This window comes from Symphalangus syndactylus, chromosome 10 (assembly GCF_028878055.3).
Source record: "Symphalangus syndactylus isolate Jambi chromosome 10, NHGRI_mSymSyn1-v2.1_pri, whole genome shotgun sequence".
NCBI lineage: Eukaryota > Metazoa > Chordata > Mammalia > Primates > Hylobatidae > Symphalangus > Symphalangus syndactylus.
The window spans coordinates 92,780,025-92,805,543 of NC_072432.2; the positions used below are offsets into that span (position 1 = coordinate 92,780,025).

Here is a 25,519-nt window from a genome sequence, read left to right on the forward strand (position 1 = left end):
CTTTGTTCTAACATCAGCCAGAGCTGATACCTACTATAACATTTTTCCTCCAAAAAATTGCCCACATAACTTGGAAGATTATATGTATGAAGCGTTGATTCTAGGGAGTTATTTTGCCATTAAGACTGATTTTTTCCTTCATTCACCGTAAGTTCATTGAGTACCTACAGCAGCCAGAAACGTAGAAGCAATATAGGCAAAAATAAAGCTCTTAGGAATATAGTACTACTAACTCCTGAACCCATGCAAATGCAAAATACTTTTACTGTAATATGTTCAAGCTCCTGAATTAAATAGTTTCTATTCTTTTTTTTTTTTTTTTTTTTTTTTTTTTTTTGAGACGGAGTCTCGCTCTGTCACCCAGGCTGGAGTGCAGTGGCGCGATCTCGGCTCACTGCAAGCTCCGCCTCCCGGGTTCACGCCATTCTCCTGCTTCAGCCTCTCCGAGTAGCTGGGACTGCAGGCGCCCGCCACCACGCCCGGCTAATTTTTTGTATTTTTTTAGTAGAGACGGGGTTTCACCGTGGTCTCGATCTCCTGACCTTGTGATCCGCCCGCCTCGGCCTCCCAAAGTGCTGGGATTACAAGCGTGAGCCACCGCGCCCGGCAATAGTTTCTATTCTTATCATTGTCTGAAAGGAGTATAAAGAGTAACTTGTGTACATGTAGGAGCTTATGAATAGAGTCCTATTTTACTTGAAAGTAAGGTTTTTGGCCAGTCTTTCAGATAGCAAACTGTTTCCTATCTGGAAAGAATGCCAGAATATTTCTGAATGAAGCTGCATCATGAAGATGTTTAAAAATTTATCCTGATCTTTTTTTGCTGAAAGTAGTGCTGTCTTCTGGAGGGCGAGTTAATACTTTTTATCTGTTTTGTTTCCTTTTATATAAACTTTCTGGTGCAAAGATAGAAAAATATTTATATTGACATTTTTTCTTTTTGCATGTAGGAGTATGTAATTTAATACTTAAGCTATTTTGTCTTACAGCTTGTTAAAATTCGATAGAGCCGGGCGCGGTGGCTCACGCTTGTAATCCCAGCACTTTGGGAGGCCGAGGCAGGTGGATCACGAGGTCAGGAGATCGAGACCACGGTGAAACCCCGTCTCTACTAAAAATACAAAAAATTAGCCTGGCGTGGTGGCGGGCGCCTGTAGTCCCAGCTACTCGGAGAGGCTGAGGCAGGAGAATGGCGTGAACCCGGGAGGCGGAGCTTGCAGTGAGCCGAGATTGCGCCACTGCACTCCAGCCTGGGCGACAGAGCGAGACTCCGTCTCAAAAAAAAAAAAAAAAAAAAAAATTCGATAGAAAGGAAAACTATTCATTCCATTATGCACAATAAAATTACGTGCTATATACAGCTATTTTTCAATAGGAATATAAAAATTAAAATTGTGTAGGTAATTAAATCCCAAGCCTATCATAATGTTAGATGTGGGCCATAGGCAAGTTTCTTTATATGTAAAGTCATAGTGACTATCTAAGAGTGTTGGTAGGAATGTTAAATGAAATTTTGCACACACATATATGTATGAATATATATAACAAATATATAAATGATATTTGTATAAATTTAGTATACATATACGAAGTGGTCAGTCTTCAATAAATGTTAACTGTTACACTGTTGTTGTTACATAAACATGAACTTAGGTTAATCATGGTGATGTAGTGGATTGAAACCCAGCACTTTACCCTCAAATATATGCGTTCAGGGTTACTTAAATTTCTCTAAATCTCATTTTCCTCATGTGCATATTTGGGAAAATAACCTCTAAGGCTTTTATGAAAATTAAGTGAAATGCATCATCTCATTTGATAACGGAGAGTTATGACCTACTTTTAAAATTATTTTTCCTATTATATCGAGAACTACTAGAGAGTAGATATGTTGTGTTCTTTGTATTTGTTTATTCATTTAATAATAAATATTTGGGCAAGTGAAAGAATAGATGAAGAAATATGATAGTGTACAAGGTGTACTTTTATGCAAGCATATGTTATTATACAGATAATGGAGGAATGTGTGAGGTACCATGTGTGAAAAAATGGAAGAAGGTTGCTAATTCAGCACTTAATGTATAAGGTATTTAAAAATATTTGTAATTCTTTTGTTCAGACTTTAAGACATGGCTTTAGTAAGACATTATAAACAAGTCTTCCATAGATTTCTGGTCATGACACAGTTACATGGGTGTTTACTTATGTTTCTGTCTTCCCCATATACTTGTAAGTCTTTCAAGCCAGGAACTTTCATTCATTTTGCTAAATATTGCCCATCATGTGCATTGGAATGTATAATGGCTGTTTCAGAATTGTTTGTGCAATTAATGAAGGATAAACTCCACGCCAAAACATACCTAAAGAGAACTTAAGAAAATATATTAAAATATATACATTAAGATAAGATATATTAATATTAATGAAAGAAAATAGCTCTCCTTATACATAATATAATAATGAAAGGAAATAAAAGGATAAAGTCTCAGGTCTCCCATGATTGCTTTTTTTGTGCTCAAAATTAAGCCCTGAACTTTAAGCTGTGGAAACAAAAAGAGAAACACAATTAGTATTTGGTTTCTTAGACGAAGCTTTCAAAATAGCTTCCAGATGTGAAGAAGTTTCTGCAAGGGCTATTTTAAAGGAAGCATTGACTAGTAGTGTAGGCAGTACCATGAATTACATTCATGTAATAAATATGGTAATTTCATCTTTAAACCTAACATAACCAAGATGGGATTCAGTAAAATCACTTTGATGGGGGGCCCACAAAAATTTGTTTCAAGTGTTAGAGAACTGCCATGGGGCGATTCAAATTTAGCAGATTATGTTGAATTGGTATTCTAGTATTTTTTATGTCATGCTGATTAAGATTTGAATAAAATTTAAAATAAAACCATACTAATGATAATTTTATTTTTATGTTTGCTGTAAAACAAAGGTCCATCCAAACGTAACAATAGGTGTTTTTATTGAGCAACCAACCCCTTTCCTACCTCGGTTTCTGGACATATTGTTGGCACTGGATTACCCAAAAGAAGCACTTAAACTTTTTATTCATAACAAAGTAAGTATTTGAGAAATGAATATTTTACGTCAAAACTATTTTTGGTCTTTTTTGGAACTGTTATTTATGTCTAATAAAATTCATTGGGTTAAGTTCAGTGGAGGATTTTTGGAGTAATTACAGCCCTGCCTTTTTAGGACCTAAGGATTTTAGAGTCTGGAGACTAGCACCACAATATTGATATGAGCCACATGAAACTGCCAGTTTCTGTAGATCAAAAATGGCTGAATATTAGCCATCATCATATAGCTTAAATTAATATATAATCAAGGAGATTCAAAGGGCCTTAAATCCCTTTGCCTTTGGGTTAGTTCTGGTACTTTCTTCTATAGAATTGGTCATTAAACTGTTTGTGATTTAAGACAATAACATATCATAAGAACTTGAAGCAGTTTTCAGATAACAGCACATTGTGTACATGTACCCTAAAACCTAAAGTATAATAATTAAAAAAAAAAAGAGTACTGTTTTGATTAATCACACAAGGGCATGCCATTCCCCAAAGGATTTTGATACTGTCATTTTCTTCAAAAATATTCAGAACCTCCTACATACCTCCCACATATTATCTAAACTTGAAGATGTTTTTCCTCAGTATTTTTACAGTTATTTCTTGTCTACTAAAACCACTGGTATTTAACATTGTCTAGAAAAACTCAATAGCTGTGAAGTGTGGGATTTTCTCTCTTCTGTCCTAATACTGTTTGTTTACCATTGTTCTTTTTCCTTAATGTAAATGTCAGCTAACCGTTCACATTGTCCAGAGAATATTTTAACTGCAGAAAACTAGCTTAAATGGATTTAAAATGGTGAAAAATTGAGCATTTGCTTTGTAAAATCTGTTGTAATATATATACTTTCACTAAAGTATTTTGTTTTTATGTATTGTCTTTTATTTATATTTTCCCTGCTTTCATGGGGCCTTAAAATCCTTGATGGCAGAAGTTTTTGTCTTATCTTCAGTTATTTAGTACTAACTCTATGTTGCTTTTATGTGATAAGTTATTTTAAAAATCTGCAAAAAGCAACAGCTTTTCAGAAAACTTAGAGACTTGACAAATAAAAATCTCTGAAATGCTCTAATGATGGAGACAGATAATTTTATCCGAATTTTAGCACAGCCGAATCACACTAAAATTGGTAACTTTTATGTTGATGGTTTTCCCATCAATCTGTCCATAGAATTTTCTTAAATTTTTCCTTTTTTTGGTAAATAAAAAATTTTATTATATATGACCATTTATTTTACTCTCTGGTTTCAAAGAGTATTTTGTAAAATGTGATTATTTGAATTTATAACTCAGATTGATGGCTATTATGCTTAGTAGACATTTTTTCTAGATATTTTACAACATACATCTAAGATTTCCAGGCTACAGGCCATGTTTTTCTTCTCTAATTGGAAACATTTTATATTACTAAGGATTTAAGTATTTATGCAAACACCTATTAAAGATTTAAGTATTTATACAAAGACTTGTCTAGCAGTAGAGATTGACAGAATTTTGAAGCATCTTCTCTTTAAGAATATTGATATATATGTATTTAAGATTCTTTGTGTGACATTTAAGTGATATTTAAATATACCATGTTTAATATGGTTATTATTTTATACATAATTGAATATCTGAATTGTAGAATTCATGACCTTGAATGTGAAGCACTCTCTACATCTGAATACTTCAGTCATCTTGTTGTCTTATTCTCTAATTTTTGATTTTTAAAATATGTTACAGGAAGTTTATCATGAAAAGGACATCAAGGTATTTTTTGATAAAGCTAAGCATGAAATCAAAACTATAAAAATAGTAGGACCAGAAGAAAATCTAAGTCAAGCGGAAGCCAGGAACATGGGAATGTATGTTTTAATAAATTAAAATTAAATTAAATTATTTTACTAAGGAAACTTTAAGAAAAAATAAACTTTTAAATTAAAATTGTTATGCCAAATTTGGGTGTCTTAAACTATTTGTGTATGCAGTAGCCAACTTAGACTGTGTCTATGTTTGTACGTATTTATACGTAAAGGGCTGTAGAAGTTACTTATGTTTTTCTTTTAATGGCTATGAGTCAACATATTTAATGAAATGATGAATCAAAGTAAGATCAATATTTTTTTAAATGCAGATAAATGAATAGTATGACTTTCATAGCAGTGACTTAAATTTAAATGTACACTCTGAAGGTTGTGTGTAGTAAAAGTGTGTTTTTAGACTGTGGGGGAAACAGGTGCTCTTACTCTCCAGTTACTCACTGAGCTAGATAATACTGTAATCCCAAGAAGGGGTATTGTAGGCCTTTTGTTTAGCCCTATTAATACTTCATTCTACTAATAAAACTCTAGTAATAGTAAAAAAAAAAAATCATGTATTCAATGAATGTTAATAGAATATGCCAGGAACTGTGTTAAGAGTAGCTGATAAAAAGGTGAAGACATGATCCATTCTCATCAGGAAATAATCTTATCTACTACGAACCCTCATGCCTGTGCTGCAGAAGCTGAGGTCCCAGAGGGATGGATTCTGACTAGGTTAGGGGTGTAGGGATAGACAGAAAAGAGGCCTCTGAAAAACCAAACTGATGTTATTACTAGTGATTCCGTAGTTTATTCACTGGAGAATCCTCTGGGTCCACATTCGGAACATATTTTCTTTAATATTTTTCATGATTGTACCAAATGCTCCTGTCTGGTATTTTGTTTGATAGTTGCTTGGAACAAATATGGTGTGGAGACACACACTGACAATAGCAAAAAGTGCTGACTGGGACCGACAGTGAGGGAGGGGAGCCCAGAGGTAGAAAGTTGATAACCCAAATAAATGTCATCTGGTATCTGCAGTTGTTCATTCCTTGATATTCCTGATGATAGTGTTACAAACTGTACCAGGGAAAGCAAACATAGTCGCTGCCCTTGGTAAGAAGGCAGGGGAATAACTATCTTAGAAAACTTGATGCAAATCAAGTTTGTAAAATATTAATACCTCAAAAGTCATATACTTATATCTCCAACATTCATTTAAAACTGAGTTGTGGGGTATAAGTTGCATTTGTGTGCATGTGTATGTATGTATGTATGCAGAAACATTTTGATTTATGGATGTTTTATGCCTTAAAATATTTACTGGCTTGAAAATATATTTTAACTGGCCTAAAATTTTAGAGATGATCTCCCTGTGAATATCTGTGTTAAACTGACCATTTTGAAATTTAAGACAATATATATATCGTTTCAGACATTGTTTCGCTATTTTGATCAGAAAAGTATGCTAGAGAACCATATTTTACATATAAGAATATTTATGTTAACATTTTTCAGTCAGCAGATATTTATTTTATCTCATGCCCATTTCATTTTCTTTTTCAATGTTAGGGACTTTTGCCGTCAGGATGAAAAGTGTGATTATTACTTCAGTGTGGATGCAGATGTTGTTTTGACAAATCCAAGGACTTTAAAAATTTTGATAGAACAAAACAGGTACTTTCTAAAATTCGGTATCAATTTATTGTTAAAATGATCATTTTTCATATTGATGTGAACATACTGTAGTTATTGTGTGTTTAGTAAGTTGAGGGAACTTAGTTATGTTCTACAGCTAATAAACTTTCAATTCAAGTTAATAATTTTTCATTTAAAGGAGTCATAGAAAACAACCTGAATACATCTGGAATTATTTAATATTAGTTATAATCACAAATACAATTACTTGGCCCATTTTTCTGTTTAAAGCTAGGTGAAATTATGATACATCTGATACTAAAATTTAGAGTTGTTTTATTCTCTATAGATATTTTAAAGTAGAATTTCACAAAACTTCTGACCAAAATAGTTATTGCATACAGAGTTGTAGTCCTTAGTATCAGAAAGAAATTTCAGAGGTACAAATCATCCCACAGTCATATGTGTAGCGTTATTTACTATTGAACTAGTTATTGCTTAACAGTGTCTGTTTGCTCATTTAACTCAATTGAAATGGGAAAAAGACACCATGTATATCAGCTTACAATGATATTAATGTTTGTTTGTCAATACTACTGCTAATACTAATAATACCATTTTTAGTACTCCTACTAAGAACTCACCTTTAACAAGTGCTTATTAAGTGCCAGGTATTGTTGTAAGTACATGTATTAACACAATTATTTCTCACAATAAATAGAATGTTTAGCAGATGAAATGTTAGAATGATTGTTTTTATTTTATTAAATAAGATACATGGGAAATCTAGTATGCTTTATTAACCCACCCTATATATAATATCTATCTATCTATCTATATATATATCACTAGAATTTGTAAATTTGAGAATTTAGTTTTTACTTCAAAAATCTAAGACCTCTCTGTAGCAACCTGTATATACAACCCAACTGTATAGCTGTGTTATAGATGCTCAATATCTAAGTTAACTATCTATATACATTGTAGGTAATTTTCCAAAGCGTATGAATCAGGTTTTGATCATTTGGCAAGGAAATCAGTTGTGATACCCTAGAGATATGAAATGGTATATGATTTGTAACTCTTGAAACCTAGTTTAATTCAGTACTATTTTCTTGAATTTGTATTGTTTTCTCTTAATTTGATTGAAATGCTATAGTGTGTAATGCACATATGCTTTTAAATAATATTTAGATATTTTCATTTTATGACTATAATTTAGATATTTATTAATTATTCTCTTAGTGAACTATTTAATGAATTTACGCTATGTATTTGACATATATCCCTCTTAATATTAAACATTTTAAACCTTCTAAAAGAAGAAAAATTCCTGGCCAGGTATGGTGGCTCACGCCTGTAATCCCAGCACTTTGGGAGGCCGAGGTGGGCGGATCACGAGGTCAGGAGATCGAGATCATCCTGGCTAACACAGTGAAACCCCGTCTCTACTAAAAATACAAAAATTTAGCCAGGCATGGTGGCGGGCGCCTGTAGTCCCAGTTACTCGGGAGGCTGAGGCAGGAGAATAGTGTGAACCTGGGAGGCGGAGCTGGCAGTGAGCCAAGATTGTGCCACTGCACTCTAGCCTGGGCGACACAGCGAGACTCCGTCTCAAAAAAAAAAGAAAAAAGAAAAAAAACTTACCTGCCATCTGGGGCCCTTGCCCCCTAAAGAGTAAAACTCAGGCTATGTCTCCATGGAATTCGGTTAGTTAATCAAAGGTTTAGGTTTATGTAATACCTATGGTTCTTGCTTCTGTATCTAGACATGTGGTTTCTATAGTCTACTCATATGCCGGGAATGTTGGATGATTTACTAGATGGGACTGAAGGGTAGAGAAAGAGATTTGACACATCTTGGGCATGTGGCTTTCTAGCTTCTCATCAGCTCTCTTTATTCCTCTTCTCTTCCTGTCTCTATTTGCTCCCTTGCTCTAAATTTTACTCCTTAAATTGTATAATAATATGAATCATTCCTCAGCTGCCATCCATACGTTTTCATTCACAAGAACATTGAGGTATGCAGCAGATGAATTTTGGTTTCCCAAATTTGTTGGTTTAAACCTTTTCAGGAGGCAGCTTGGATTATAAATTACAAGTTCTTTTTAAATTAAATATTTGATAGTTATTCATATTGAATTATTTCCCAAATTAATGTATGTAGATTCTAATTCATGTTATTTCCAATATTGTAGGTATTCAAAACAAAACAAAATATGTTTCTGATTAATATTTTTGTAGGAATTTGGAAGAATAAACCAAAATTTATTATTTTGCATGATGTGTGTTTATTTTTATTTATTTTTTTGAGACGGAGTCTTGCTCTGTCGCCCAGGCTGGAGTGCAGTGGCATGATCTTGGCTCACTGCAACATCTGCCTCCCGGGTTCAAGCGATTCTCCTGCGTCAGCCTCTTGTTTAGCTGGGATTATAGGTGCGCGCCACCATGCCTGGCTAACTTTTTTTGGTATTTTTAGTAGAGATGGGATTTCACCATGTTGGTCAGGCTGGTCTCAAACTCCTGACCTTGTGGTCCGCCTGCCTTGGCCTCCCAAAGTGCTGGTATTACAGGCATGAGCCACCGCGCCTGGCCCGATGTGTGTTTATTTATTTCACTTTTGTGCATATAATAGAAAGGGCCTGGCTGGTCTTCACAAGATAGAGGTGAAATATGTTTTCTTTTTTCTTATAAAGAATAGTTGTCCCATAAATTTGCTTTCTAAAATAGTTAAAGGAAAGTTCAGTGTTGCCAGGACTAGCTTACTGTAATCACAAGTCATTTTTTAAAGTCATGGAAAACTGGAAACATACGTAAGTAATTTGAGACTTAATTACAGGAAAACGTTGCCTATTTACAAACGTCTCAGTTCATCTTCATTCATTTTTTACAAATTCAACAAATATTAATTGAATATCTTTTTTTTTTTTGAGACAGAGTCTCGCTTTTTCACCCAGGCTGGAGTGCGGTGGCTCAATCTTGGCTCACTGCAAGCTCCGCCGCCTGGGTTCACGCCATTCTCCTGCCTCAGCCTCCCCGAGTAGCTGGGACTACAGGCGCCCGCCACCACGCCCGGCTAATTTTTTGTATTTTTAGTAGAGACGGGGTTTCACCGTGGTCTCGATCTCCTGACCTTTTGATCCGACTGCCTCGGCCTTCCAAAGTGCTGGGATTACAAGCGTGAGCCACAGCGCCCGGCCAATTGAATATCTTAAATGCACCAGGGGCTGTTGTTCACCCAGTGACAATGAAAATATTTGGTTTCATTTAGTATAGGTTCTGAAATACTTTAATTAAACTTAAATATAATTAAATAACTAAGGTAGTTTCCCTCTGTTGGATGTAATTTTATGTATTCATTAGCATTTTCAATTACTTTTTCCTTCTTTGTTACTCTTTTTAAGAAATATGATTGAAAATTAGCAATATACGTATTTAAGAAAAGATGTTGGGAAAGAAGATCCTTATTTTATTTTTATTAACTACAGTTTGTTAAATGAGCTTTATTGTGTTATATGTCATGCTAAGCCCAAAATACATAATTCTGTGGTAATTTAAAAATAAATAATTGTATAGGTTTCTCTCTCTCTCTCACACTTTCTGTCTGTCTTTAGAAAGATCATTGCTCCTCTTGTAACTCGTCATGGAAAGCTATGGTCCAATTTTTGGGGAGCATTGAGTCCTGATGGATACTATGCACGATCTGAAGATTATGTGGATATTGTTCAAGGGAATAGAGTGTAAGTTACTTGGTTTAATATTTTAATGTGAAATACCATAATCTAAAGATGTAGTCTTGTTAATATTACTTGAAATTTCTTTTGCATTCATCTCTTTTCTTTATAGTTAATGGGAATTTGAGAACCCAAGACCACTTGGAATCCTGAAATACCAGTATAAAACTAATATTTAAAAAAAATGTTTTTGAAGTCCCAAATCTTCAAAGGAACAAGCTCATTGCTGTGGGGAATACTAAGAGATAATATATGTTTACCATACTCACATTATGGTTGATAGAAGAGTAATACTCTTTATTTAAAAGTTTGGAAAGGGGATTTAGTTTACTAACTTTTTAATGGTTATAATTAAGGGTTGTTTTGATAGGTTTTAAAATTTATAATTAAGCCAACAATAACACTAACAGCCAGAACATTCCAGTATTCCTGATTGCATGAGTTTTTTTTGTGTGAAATAGCTATTATTCTGCTTTAAATACAAGTTTTTTTCACCAGTATTAGATTTTAACTTCTAGAGATTGAAAAGAATATATTTGCTGAAAAGTGTGTGCATGATTTATATTTATTTCAGAGACAATGGTTGATTACTAAAAATAATCACAATTGAAGTAGTTTTGCTAAGGTAATATTGGGGAAGAATGTCATTCTTTTTTTCATACATATGATGGACCAGAGTGACTAAGACATTACATGCTTTGCCTTAGTTCTGAAACATGTCAGCCTGATTAAAAAGGGGCAGTACACCCTCAGGACTGAAAGGATGTGCCCCTAAATTTAGAAAAAAAAAAAGGCACATGTTTCTGTTCAAACAGTTGAGTGGTAAAAAGATGTGTTGCTTGTGGAAATAGTAATTGGTGTGGAAAGCTTCAATCTGAATGATGTAAATACAATAAAGGTTTTTGTTAGCTGCAATTAAAATGCACAGTGGAGGAGAAAAGACTATTAAGATCGTATTCTGTTGTTTCTATGCAGTTGTATTGACTCTGGGTGAGTTGTATAGACAGTATACCTGATTGTATCTTTGGGCACATCAGAAATGACGGTTTGTGAAAGTAGAATGGAAAATTTGTTTCAAGTTGCTTTAGGCGTTGGTGATTTTCTGTCCAGCCTCCTGTCATTGTTGTCTAAAGTATAAGGAAAAAAATATGGCAGAGGCTTTTGATCTGGAATACACTTCATGTCCAAAAGCTACATGAAGGAACAACTGTGTGTGTGTGTGTGTGTGTGTAAGTTGAAACACTGAATAATTCCCCAGAGATTAATTTCTGAATTTAGCTGACACGTTGTATACAGTAATTCCCCCTTATCTATGGTTTTGCTTTCCATGGTTTCAAGTCCACTGTGGATTGAAAATACGAAGATATGTTGAGATAGAGAAAGTGTAAACATTCATGTAACTTTTATTACAGCATATTGTTATAGTTGTTCTATTGTTGTTAGTCTTACTGTACTTTATGTATAAATTAAACTTTATTATAAGTATATATATGTAGGAAAAAACATAGTAGTGCATGTGTAGGGTTTGTTACTATCTGCTTTCAAGCATCCACTGGGGTCCATGGAATGTATCACCCTCACATAAGGTGGGGACTGCTGTACTCCTTAAGGCATTTTTCTTTGAGGCTAGTCTAGTAAGACACAATATCATATATCCTTTAATATCTAACTGCATTTCTTGGTCAAGATCTTGCCTTGATGTTCTCTAAAAGAAAGGCACACAGTCTTAGGGGCAAAACTTGTTTTGCAGTTTTTATGAAATGAGTCATGTTCAGAGTGAGAATATAGATGTGGGAAAGGATGCAACGTTCATGTGCTCCCAGCTGTATTTCTTCATGTTTTCCTTTTTCTATAAAATATTTAAGATGGCTTAATGAATGGTAAGAGAATATAATTTTGGAGAATTTTAGGCTATATTCAGTGGTATGCTGGTAAATGTGTAACAACTGGCTTTTGGAGGTGGAGGATTCCCTGATTTAAAGTGCTTGCCCATTTGTTTGGTGTAAATACTTCTACCATGGCTGATTTCAAGTTTCCAATGTGAAATTACTGAACATGGACTTGGCAGAAAAAGTTAACTTTGGGGAGCCAGTATGAGCTGGGTCTAGGGCACCGCTGGTTGTATGTTATGATTCATGCTATCAAATTCTTTAATTTTAAATAGAAACACCTTCTATACAATAGATTATAATAGTCTAATTGTAACAACTGATTGAGATATGATAGCTATAATACAAATGCCAAACAGATACCAACCCAAAATTGAAATGTATCCAAAGGGACAGTGGTTTATCTCCTAAATCTCATTAAATATAGTGTATACAATGTAATCATATATATATCATTGAATATATTTGTATATTGATTCAATAATTTATGTATACAAAATCTAAACACAAAGCATTTATTTTAAAAAGGTAAAAATGAAACTTAAAATTGTTTGTATTTGTGGTATGTAAGAATGTCTTCTCGTTACTTTCAGAGGAGTATGGAATGTCCCATACATGGCTAATGTGTACTTAATTAAAGGAAAGACACTCCGATCAGAGATGAATGAAAGGAACTATTTTGTTCGTGATAAATTGGATCCTGATATGGCTCTTTGCCGAAATGCTAGAGAAATGGTAAGATATGCAGTGATGGCTTGCTTGAATGTTCTTATAAGATGGCTTGCTTTACCAGTTGGTGTGTCACTGTGTTTTGATGCCCTTTGTCTTGCTAATTTGTAAGTACTAGCCAATTTTTTTGGTTCTGTGTTAAAAATTTGGGAGCAATTTTGGAGATAATTTAACATTTACTTATAGAAATGGTATGAAAAATGTTAGTTTTGGTGCTCAGGCTAATTCATAGGCAACAGAGTTGGATTTCAGTAATAAAGATGTATTTGTTACAAATTAGCTTTGCTGTTTTAAGAATACATCTTTAATTTGAAATTCTATAGTGAAAACTTGACCTAATTAAAATTAATTAGATAAGCTTCGATGAAACAATATTTCCAGATTTAAGAATATTTTTGTTCTAAAATTAATGTCCACATTTTCTCCAACTAGGTAAAATTTTAAAATTATTATTAACTTCACATTCTTAAAAAGCAGGATTATTACCACCAAACTAGTAGAAGGGTTGAGATACATAGTGTATTTACTCTAAGTAAAATACTAATGATACTTTGCCGCACTACAAATATACTTTTATTATAAAACTTAAAATGACTAGAAAATAATTTTTCAAAATGCATAAATATGGTTTAGAATATATTGATATGATTTTTGGTTTTAGAAATGATGGGGCCATTTTATTTCCGATTTCCAAATTTATATAAGCAATTGTGATTTGATGAAAAATCAGAAAAGTTGGCAAGTATTTCTTCTTAGTTTAACAAAGCATGTATTGTTTGAATATGTTTGTTTTCTCTACAAACCTATGTGCATTATTATTGAATATCCTCAGTACTTGTGATTGTATTTTGTGCTCATGTTTGGCTAATTTGACTCGACAGCGCATCATGGAATGGCCTCTCTTACTTATTTTTTCCATTGTCTTATGTGTCTAATGAAAGTTCTGCTAAGGAATGAGCTTAGACTTATGTTTGACCCCACCACACCTCCCAAAAAGAAAAGAAAAGAAGGGCTGAAAGAGCTGGAGATGTTTCTTTGTGTGCGCTATAAGCTTTGCTTGTTCTGCATGTTGTCTATGAAGGACATTCAGAATGTTAGCTTTTGATCAACAGCTGCTATTATTTTTATTTACCAAAGAATACCTGAGAGAGCGGGTGTACAGATCAACTTACCCAATGCTTCTCTTCATTTTAGACTTTACAAAGGGAAAAAGACTCCCCTACTCCGGAAACATTCCAAATGCTCAGCCCCCCAAAGGTGTTATTTTTACTTATTTTATTTATTTTTGTTTATTTAATATTTGATATAGTATATTGCCTAGTAGTAAAGTTTCTTTAAGGGCCTTATTTGCATTTAGCTTGGTAAAATGTTGATATTCATCAGTCATCTGTGTATGTGTGTGCATGTTTTGTGTGACTTGGGCATGGGTCTTGTGCGATAGTCAACTCTTGGTTCTTTGAGCTGATTTATATTTTATGGTTGACAGGTGAGAAAGTTAAACCTAAGCCCCTTTCATTCTTTTTTTAGGTTTTTATTTCTTTTTAAAGGGAGAGAAGAGGATAGAAGTAGGTATAAAATAGAATTTGATTACAGTAAGGTTTAGGTGCACCTTACTGAGTTATTAATCACTAACTCTTTTACTATTAAAACAGGTCCAAAAAGAAACAACATTACCTCGTGGTGTTTTCCACATTTGTCTGGTTTGGGGCAAGAATATGAGACTGGTTTTATCTGCCTTTATAATGTATGACTCATTTGCATGTTAGCCTTTAAACATTAGAAAAAGGAATGAAACAGACTGGTGAAATATGACTGGCAGTGAATTCTTGATTAAAAATGTGGTGCTTTCTTTGAAAGAGAAAGAAGCCAAAAGAGGTATAATTCATTGCACTGTGTCTCAAAAATATTTCTGCTTTCAAACAGGAATTTTTTCCCCGATGTCTACATCTAGGATCAATGAGAAAGGGACAAAAACAGTCCATTCTTCTTTTTTTCAGTTGAGTGTCAGTGCTATCTACTAGTTTTGTGTGGTGTCTGAATTCATAATCAAAATTTGAGTTTTTTATTTTAAACTATGCACATTTTATATGAACACTAAAAATGCATGTTCATAAATGAAATATAAAAATTGAAATTAATATCTTCTATATATTTTTCCTATGATAAAATTTACTTTTGTACCTACCTCTAAGATTAATACTGTTATTTTCTGGCATATAGGGTGTATTTATGTACATTTCTAATAGACATGAATTTGGAAGGCTATTATCCACTGCTAATTACAATACTTCTCATTATAACAATGACCTCTGGCAGATTTTTGAAAATCCTGTGGTATGTATTTCATACTCAACTTTATTATTTTTCTATAACTGTAAGTGGTTATAAATCAGTTGGTTAATAATATGAAATGTGGTTAGAGGCTTTTAAAAATGACATAAGGTGAAATGCACATCAAAACCACAATGAGATACTGTCTCACACCAGTCAGAGTTGCTATTATTAAAAAGTCAAAAACAACAGACATGGGTGAGGCTATGGAGAAAAGGGAATGCTTATACATTGTTGGTCAGAATGTAAATTAGTTTAGCAATTTGGAAAGCAGTTTGAAGATTTCTCAAAGATCTTGAAACAAAGCTACCATTTGACCCAGCAATTCCATTACTGGGTTTATAGCCAAAAGAAAGTAAGTCATTTGACCAAAAAGACACATGAACCTGTATCTGTTCATTGCAGCACTATTCACAGTAGCAAAGACATGGACTCAAACTAGGTGTTCATTAATGGTGGATTGGATAAAGAAAATGTGTTACATACACACCATAGAATACTATACAGCCATAAAAAAGAACAATATTATGTCATTTTCAGCAACATGGAGAGAGCTGGAGGCCATTACCCTAAGTGAATTAATGGAACAGAAAACCAAATACTGCGTGTTCTCACTTATGAGTGGGAGCCAAACATTGGGTACTTGTGAACATAAATATAGGAACAATAGACCCTGGGGATCACTATAGAGGAGTGAGGGAGTAGGGAAGGGGACAAGGGTTGAGAAACCAACTAATGGGTACTGTGCTCACTACCTTGGTGATGAGATCAGTCATACCCTAAACCTTAGCATCATGCATTATACACTTGTAACAAACCTGCAAGTATACTCCCTGAATCCAAAAGCTGAAATTGTTTTTAAAAAGTAAATAAAAAGAAAAAAATAAAAATGACATAATTAATTGTATTTCATGATCTATAGAGTAGATCCTAACTTGACCAATAACTTTTTTTTATTAAGACACTTATTAGGTTTGGGGAAGGGAATTATCAATTTGTCCTCTTCCAATATTCTAATATTTTTGTTTTGCAAATTCAAAAGCACCATCCAGTTTTAATCATAATTTTAGAAACATGTTTACAAATAGCTCACATATTATAATAGTTTGATTTTTTAGAAGAAAATTCAAGAATTTTGTTTAGGAAAATACTTTTTTTAAAATTATTTTTTGACAGTTTTGTGAATGTACATCAAAGATAGCCAGAGAATTACAGAGAAAGCTGATTCAGCATATGAAGAGTCTTAACTTGAAGAAACAATTTCCTTTTAAAATCTGTTTTCTTCTTCTTTTTTTTTTTTTTTTTTAACATTTGAATGGTACAGTAATTAGCTCCTTTTGTGTTTTACAGGGACATCTTTTTTTTAGGCAAGTGGCACACTTATTCAAGGGAAAATGCTCTCTTCAACAATCAAACCTGTAACACTGCTGTAATGATTTTCCTCTTGCCAATAGTAAAGTTTTAAATTGCAGACTCAATCCACCTGATGAGAATTGTCCTTTATTTTGTAGGAATAGTTGAGATATGGGGATAGTAAATGTAGTAGTCGCTGAATATTCTAAATAGGAAAATAATATCTTTTGACATTTTGTTATTTTAAAAGTACTTTTGTTCCATTTTAGCCACATACCTTCCTCTTTCACAGAAGTAAAGTTGAAAAGAGGTGTTTTCTAGTCGTGAGGGTAGAATTCCATATTTCACTTCACCATTGAATCTCTTGGTGTCTTGAGGGATAGAATTATTTGATTTCTTGGGTGACATTAGGTTCCTGGTAAGATATCCTGAATTATATCCTGAATTGTAGATATTTGTGTAAGAATTCAAGTCTTTGGAAAGTAAGCAATGAAAATATAAGAACTGAGTAGGAACAACTTTTCTTTCCATGGCTTGCTTTCTTCTCTGTTAAATCAGCCTGATTAATATGCCTCGTGAGGGATACCCCATAGCAAAATGCTTACTGATTATCCCATTATCAGAATTTCTAAGAAATTAATAAAGTCACAGTTTACTCAGTAATTTGAAAGGTGATCTAAAATGAAATGTTAATACTAATGCCCTAAAATGAAATCTTAGGGGATTTTTTTTTTACTTGAAGAAAAATCAGTATTGATGCACAGGAAAAATGCTATAGGTAAAAATTCTTAAATCTTATGGATGATTATTGAATTTCTTCCCATAGTTTAGAATCAGAAAGCTAATTAATATTAGAGGGAATAATGAGATAATATAGAAATCTGATCCATATATACTATATAAACATGAAATTTATTAAAATTTTGAAGATACCTTTGTTTCCTCCACATAAAAAATGTTTGAGTTACATATAAACAGATATGCAAAACCAGTGACATAAATTATGATATGAATATTCAGCCCCTAAAATCTAGCCTCAAAAGATGTATTTAAGGCAAATATCTTTTGAAACATCTTTTGACTGGAATTATTTTGAGTCTGTGTCTCACTTCTTCCCTGCTGGCTCTCTGTATTTGCACTTTGTAAAGAGAAAATTAATGATTTCTAGAAATATTCCAAATTTCAGAAGAGATCTTTTTGGATATTTATATCACTCCATATATTAATATTTATATCACTCCATATATTAATATATTAATATTTTAATAGATATCCATATTTGAATAAAGAACTTGACCCAATAAAATAATTCTTTAGCTTTTGTTGAAAAAAGTTTAGGTATCTTTGTGTGTGGATTTTATGCCAGAGATTGGTCAAAAAGAATCAAATTCATGGATTAGAATAAAGAGAAACCATTTTTCAATATAGAGCCCTAACCCTTAATTTTAGTAACTGAAAGAAGTGAAAGTGCTAGTAAACTCATGATTATTCCTAATAACTGAAGTGAAGGCAGGAATTTTAAAAATTCATTTAAAAAAATTTAGAATAATTCTAAAGTATTATTTAAATCAAATTTAGAATAATTTACTATAGACATATAAGACAGACCCTAGTTAATTAATTCACTAATTCATTTTTACAAATATTTGTTGGTAGAATTTTGCTCCTTGTCTTTTACCTTTAAGCACATATTTATTTACCTACTCTGTGTATATATTAAAATACTGATGGTCCCCAACTTATGGTGGCTTTACTTAGGAATTTTCAACTTTATGATGGATTTATCAGGGTATTGTGTGTTTTTAACCTCCCATGGGTTTATTGGGACATAACCCCATCGTGAGTCGAAGAGCGTCTGTAAAATGTGTAAATCTGTTCACCGTAAGATTACTTAAGTTTTAAAATCCTGAGGTACAATATTTCATAAATAAAAATTTTGTATTTCATAGAATGACATAAGCATATTCAGAACCAGGCAAAGATTAAGCTATATACTGTGGTTTCTGAAAATTACTATTTTGTCCACTATACATAATCATTTATAAGTTGAATAATTTCTAAAATGCATATGCTTTATACTTTTCAGTGAAGTATTTATAAAGATATTTGTTTTAATATGTACTTCTTTTTATAGGACTGGAAGGAAAAGTATATAAACCGTGATTATTCAAAGATTTTCACTGAAAATATAGTTGAACAGGTTTGTATTAATGATTACAAAGTATAGAAAATTTTGCTGTTATTTTCCAGAAGAAATATTATTAATACAATACTATTTTCACAGAAGATGTGAAAGTGGAGAAACTACCTTTTAGGTAAAATTTATATGACTCAATTACTGATTAAATAGCCTTAAGGAACATACAGTTGTAAAATGTAGAACATAGAAATTAACATTTTAAAAGCATGCCTTTTTAAAAAGCGTGATCCTATGTGTCATAGCTTTCTGAAGCCACTAAAAATAGGAACTGTTGACAGATCTCTGATGTAGAACTCTTGGAGTGAAAGCTTATCTTTGGAAGAAACTGGGCTCTGTTTCTGAAAGAGTCTTCTCAGAGACATCTTCGAAACATGAATTCTCTTTTAGCTTAGTGTTCAAAACTATTGTTAATACCTAATTTTTGAGAATGTAAGATGTCATCAATTCTGAGGTGCACCATTATTTATGTACCATGAGAAAAAAAATACTGTCAATAAACCATGACAGAAAACTATGTTTCCTAGTCATACAGGATTTTTTATTTTACACATATTAAAATAACTATTTTAGACTATTAAGACACAGAAGTTATTTTGTCTAACGATGATGTATATTTTATAGCCCTGTCCAGATGTCTTTTGGTTCCCCATATTTTCTGAAAAAGCCTGTGATGAATTGGTAGAAGAAATGGAACATTACGGCAAATGGTCTGGGGGAAAACATCATGTAAGTTGTAATTTCACACTAGGAACTAAAATGTATGTGGGGGCTAAGTAGATACTCAGAGAATTTGGAGGGGTTATATACTTTTTCTCATATGTCTCTGAGTTCTAGACTTAGATAAATTGGCTAGCAAAGGCTCTGATTTCAGTCTACTTCTCCCACCAACCAATTTTTTAACACTTAAGTAATTTCATCAGTTTGGGCGGGTTTCTCATTTATGCATGTAATTACACTGGATGTTCCCTAAGGGTCTGTGTCCTCAGGCCAGAGTTTGTTAGGTAACACATGTCTTTACAGAGTGATATCACTCTTTTCCAAGGCCACTTTTTATTCCTTGCATTTTCAGTGAGCTGTGGTGAAAATTCTAAGGCAAATGTTATCTGGCTGTCAAAACTGTGTTATTGTGTGTAAAGATAGGAAGGAGGGATCTGAGTTCCTTAGGTGTAATTCAGTTTTGCATTTGCATTCAGTGTCAAAGACTTGGCAGGAAATACTACTGCCAGTGGTTAGATCTGTTTCTTTTCCTTTGGGAACAGACATGCCATTTTAGCAGAATACTCTAGAATATTACTGCCTCTGCACAGTTTTGTCCCCCAGGTAATGAGCTGATAAGGGAGAGGGAAGCTTAAAGTATAAGGAAGAACTTCAGTCAGTAGGTGGTGAAATAATGAAAAGCAATCGTTCAAAAACTTTTGAGTGTTACAAATAGAAGTGAGGAAGGGCGGGGAAAGCTTGTTTTCGGTGTTTGGTAATACAGAAAGCAGATATGCCAAGTGTATGCTCATCAAGCAGCTAAGACTGCCTAAAGGGTCACTGTAAGAAAAAACTCATTTTTAAGAGGGGATGTGAGGGCTTAGGAAGTCAATTTTATTTACTTTATAGTTAAACTTCCCATATACATTTAAGAAGTAGGAAAGGAGACTACTGACCTTACATTACTCTGTTTCGTCATTGTATCATTGACAAAGCTGTTACTTAAGTTATTTTGATAATTTTACAGTGAAAGCAGATGATATACCACATTGGAACAACTGTTATTTTTATTGTCTATTATGATCTGTGGTTGAAAAAAATACTATAATATAAATGGGAATTGCACGTGGAGTCCAGCTTATTATGTCATTAATGTTGTTTCTAGGATAGCCGTATATCTGGTGGTTATGAAAATGTCCCAACTGATGATATCCACATGAAGCAAGTTGATCTGGAGAATGTATGGCTTCATTTTATCCGGGAGTTCATTGCACCAGTTACACTGAAGGTCTTTGCAGGCTATTATACGAAGGTGGTTATCCTCCCACCCCTCCAGCCTATTTCTTACCCATTTTTACACAGGTGTTCTTTTTAATGTTTTTATTAATAAGCAAATCCACTGGATTACTTTGCTTTTTCAGGGATTTGCGCTACTGAATTTTGTAGTAAAATACTCCCCTGAAAGACAGCGTTCTCTTCGTCCTCATCACGATGCTTCTACATTTACCATAAACATTGCACTTAATAACGTGGGAGAAGACTTTCAGGTAATTATGACTCTTATGTTTTTAGATTTTTCAAAAGAAATATATCATTATGAAAAGGACTTTGCCTTAGGCCTTAGTTTCTTTTTAAAATTTTGCTCAAATGACATAATTTGAATTTTGCTAGTGGTTAAATATAATCTGATGTATTTCTTCATTTTAACTTTTTTAGGGAGGTGGTTGCAAATTTCTAAGGTACAATTGCTCTATTGAGTCACCACGAAAAGGCTGGAGCTTCATGCATCCTGGGAGACTCACACACTTGCATGAAGGACTTCCTGTTAAAAATGGAACAAGATACATTGCAGTGTCATTTATAGATCCCTAAGTTATTTACTTTTCATCGAATTGAAATTTATTTTGGATGAATGACTGGCATGAACACGTCTTTGAAGTTGTGGCTGAGAAGATGAGAGGAATATTTAAATAATGTCAACAGAACAACTTCACTTTGGGCCAAACATTTGAAAAACTTTTTATGAAAAATTGTTTGATATTTCTTAATGTCTGCTCTGAGCCTTAAAACACAGATTGAAGAAGAAAAGAAAGAAAAAACTTAATATTTATTTCTATGCTTTGTTGCCTCTGAGAATAATGACAGTTTATGAATTTGTGTTTCAAATTGATAAAATATTTAGGTACAAATGGCAAGACTAATAATATTTTCTTATTTAAAAAAAGCATGGGAAGATTTTTATTTATCAAAATATAGAGGAAATGTAGACAAAATGGATATAAATTACCATGTTTTAAAACCTTGAAAATCAGATTCTAACTGGATTTGTATGCAACTAAGTATTTTTCTGAACACCTATGCAGGTCTTATTTATGGTAGTTACAAAGGGAACACACAAAAAATTACACAATGTTTTCCTCAAGAAAATTAGTATAAAACACAACCGAGGAGCATATACAGTTGAAAACATTTTTGTTTTGATTGTAAGGCAGATTATTTTATATTTGTATTAAAAATCAAACCCTATGTTTCTTTCAGATGAATCTTCCAAAGTGGATTATATTAAGCAGGTATTAGATTTAGGAAAACCTTTCCATTTCTGAAAGTATTATCAAGTGTCAAGATCAGCAAGTGTCCTTAAGTCAAACAGATTTTTTTTTTTTGCTTTGTTTCCTTTTTTTAGAAAGTTCTAGAAAATAGTGAGGAAAACGAAAAATTTCATTGAGATGAGTAGTGCATTTAATTATTTTTTAAAAAAACTTTTTAAGTACTTGAATTTTATATCAGGAAAACAAAGTTGTTGAGCCTTGCTTCTTCCCTTTTGCCCTTTGTCTCTCTCCTTTTTTTTTGGGGGAGGATTACTTGCTTTTTTATCTTCCTAGCATAATTTCCATTTTATTCTTCTGAGTGTCTATGTTAACTTCCCTCTATCCCACTTATAAAAAAATTCTCCAACAAAAATATTTGTTGACTTGATGTTTTATCATTTCTCTAAGTAAGGTTGAAATATCCTTATTGTAGCTACTGTTTTTAATGTAAAAGTTAAACTTGAAAAGAAATTCTTAATCACGGGGCCAAAATTCATTTTCTAACACCATGTGTTAGAAAATTATAAAAAATAAAATAATTTTAGAAAGTTTTGTTGTTCTCTTTATTATTGGTGTTTATCTTCCAAAGTGAATACATGATGGAATTGTCTGAAAGAATGAAGCCTATGATTTTTCATTTTGCTTAGTAGATTTAATGATATATGAAACTATTAAATTATAAATGAAATTAGAAAATCTTCAATTTTAGGATGACTAGGGATTTGATCTAACTCGTTTTACAGGTGAGAAAATAGAAGCCAAACGTTATTCAATATAGGTTTATTTGTTTATTAATATCTTCTGGGTCTGTATTATGGGCCAGGTGCTGTTCCAGGCACCAAGGATATGTTGATGAAGAAGACATTATAGTCACTGGGAGATGGACTTAAAAAGATAAGGAAATTGAGTTCTACTCCTGTTCTCTTCTTTGGCGACACTTAATAACCAAAGAAAATTTCTACTATCCATCAACTAGGATGAGGAGACATTTTAGTAATGATTTGTGAATTATGTTACTGTACATCAGGAATGGTTTTCAAAATTTGTAACACCTGGTATGATGTAGATGCCAGCTCATCAGAACAGACTCTGGTTATAAAAGCAGATCTGTTCCTACCAGTGCAAAGCCAGCTTAGTATCTCCTGTGGTACAGTTCAAAGACATCTCCCAGGTACTAGTTATTTTCCATTTTGGTGTCCATGGGTGGTTACCTAGCATAACTATTTCAGTCTCATGCCATGTTTTCAGAAATGGGATCCAGTTAGTCTATTGAGCACATTTTTTTTTGTCTTTCCTCCTATCCTACATTCCATGAAATAATATAAAATGTAGCTTTAAAAAGATGATTCATAATTAGTGAGAGAAAATTAGAAAAGTTCCCATAAGTAGATTTAAAAAATTGAAAAACAGAAAACAAGTAGAATTGGAAGGATGGAGAAAAATACAGCTTGAAACGCACAGAGTAGAAGATACAGAAAGTACATCTATTGTTTGATTCATTTTATGCAATATAGCAAAGGCTTTTAAAAGAAAAAAATACACATACCCATATATATAAACAATTATCCCCTGAATAACGTGGGCGTTAGAGGCACTGATTGTAGCAGTCGAAAATCCACATGTACCTTTTGACTCTCAAAATTTATCAACTAATAACCTACTGTTGACTGGAAGCCTTACTGATAAACAGCTGATTAACATTTATTTTATATGTTATATGCATTATACACTGTATTGTTACACTGAGCTAAAGTTACTTAAAAATTATAAAGGAAGATAAAATGTACTTACTATTCATTAAGTGGAAGTGGATCATCATAAAGGTTTTCATCCTTGTTGTCTTCGCGCTGAGTAGGCTGAGAAGGAAGGGGAAGAGGAAGGGTATCTCGGGTGGCAGAGACAGAAAAAACCCTCATATACATGAGCCTGCATAGTTCAAAAACATGTAGTCCAAGGGCTTATTGTGTATCTCCAACAATCAGATATCTCTGACAGATGAACCTGATAAAGTCACACTATTCAGAGTACGATACCATTTATGTTAAAAACAAACTATATATGTGTTCATAAACCGACAGAAAATTTCCTAGAGAGGAACAACTCTGGAGAGTGGTATGAGATCATGGAGGAGCAAATGGGATTTATGCCTTTTTCCTTTTACACTTGTGTTTTCGAAATATTATAGAAATATATTTGTGTATTGATTATTTAAAGAAAAAAAGACTAGAAGGAACAGCAGACATTCACGTAACTAATTTGAATAAATGGAAGCATATGGATGTCAATAGTACCGTGTGTGTGTGCGCATGTGTGTGTACAAGTGTGCATGTGTGTGTATGTGTATACATACATTACCAAGGTGCTTTAAATGCTCACCGTTGTGGAATTTTTTCTAATTCTTAATGTGCATAGGAATCAGTATGAATATTTTCCTTAATATAAATACTTCAGTAGTAGTCCAGTGCGTTAATCTTCATTCTGCTTCATCTTTGAAAACACTAGTAATTTATCTGTATTGGTAACAACTAAGAGGTCAAATATCCTTCTATGGAATAGAAAAGTGGAAAACAATGAACATATGAGTTGAGTGGTCCATCCTCGTCACAGAATCTCTTTATATACTCACTTCTGTTTTCCTGTCTGACATATGTATGTCTCGACTTATTTGCTTTTTATGCCCTAAAGCCCATTTTACATGACATGCTGGTAACTTGTCATTCATCCGGAATTTGGAATGGTTATTTAACAGATGTCTTAAAGTTGCAGAAGAGCCCAGTAGAATTTTTAGTCATAATTGAGTCTGTGTAAATAATTCCCTCTGACTAGATGTTAACTGTTGTGGAATATTGAAGTCTTCAAGACTTCATGAATGCAGTGTATCAAACAGAACTGTTTGTTTTGTGGTCTTTTAGAGTAGCAAGCCACAGCATTATTTAAGAATAATTATTAAGAAAAAGCCATTGGGAAGAAAAATAGGGAAATGTATAAAACTTTTTAATGCAACGAGTTTTGGATTAAAATGGAAGAGAAGTACACTAAGAAATAATGTGAAGAGAAAATTGTACATGTAGAAATGCTTTAAAAATGTGAAGTACTGCATAATTACATTATTTTGATAAAAAATTAGAATGATTGGGAAGGTAAGTAAACAGGCTAGGGATTTGTGAACTTTATAAGTCTTAAATCTTTCCAATAGCATTTAAAAACTTAACATCACTGTTCATCAGAGAAATGCCAATCAAAACTACAATGAGATATTATCTCACCCTAATTAGAATGTCTTATATTCGAAAGACAGGCGATAACAAATGCTTGAGAGGATGCGGAGAAAAGGGACCCCTCACACACTGCTGTTGAGAATGTGATTAATTACAACCACTATGGAGTACAGTTTGGAGGTTCCTCAAAAAAACTAAAAATGGAGCTGCCATGTGATACAGCAATTCCAGTGCTTGGTATATACCAAGAAGGAAAAGAAGTCAGTTTACCGAAGCAAT

General features: G+C 33.0%; 1 protein-coding gene across 3 annotated transcripts in view; it reads left to right on the forward strand.

Annotated features, from left to right (window-relative positions):
• PLOD2 (procollagen-lysine,2-oxoglutarate 5-dioxygenase 2) overlaps positions 1 to 22,574 on the forward strand; it is a 96,041-nt gene extending 73,467 nt beyond the window's left edge. The window contains exons 9-20 of one of the 3 annotated variants that reach the window (XM_055295139.2): positions 2,942 to 3,067; positions 4,804 to 4,925; positions 6,438 to 6,542; positions 10,117 to 10,242; positions 12,719 to 12,860; positions 14,049 to 14,111; positions 15,075 to 15,188; positions 18,673 to 18,738; positions 19,360 to 19,464; positions 20,600 to 20,746; positions 20,856 to 20,981; positions 21,151 to 22,574. In XM_055295139.2, coding sequence (XP_055151114.1) covers positions 2,942 to 3,067; positions 4,804 to 4,925; positions 6,438 to 6,542; positions 10,117 to 10,242; positions 12,719 to 12,860; positions 14,049 to 14,111; positions 15,075 to 15,188; positions 18,673 to 18,738; positions 19,360 to 19,464; positions 20,600 to 20,746; positions 20,856 to 20,981; positions 21,151 to 21,306 — 1,398 coding nt within the window. In that variant the 3' untranslated portion in view covers positions 21,307 to 22,574. The remainder of the gene's footprint in view (positions 1 to 2,941; positions 3,068 to 4,803; positions 4,926 to 6,437; positions 6,543 to 10,116; positions 10,243 to 12,718; positions 12,861 to 14,048; positions 14,112 to 15,074; positions 15,189 to 18,672; positions 18,739 to 19,359; positions 19,465 to 20,599; positions 20,747 to 20,855; positions 20,982 to 21,150) is intronic. The other 2 variants (XM_055295138.2, XM_063611292.1) reach the window with 2 other exon arrangements.
• The last annotated feature ends 2,945 nt before the right edge of the window (positions 22,575 to 25,519 follow it).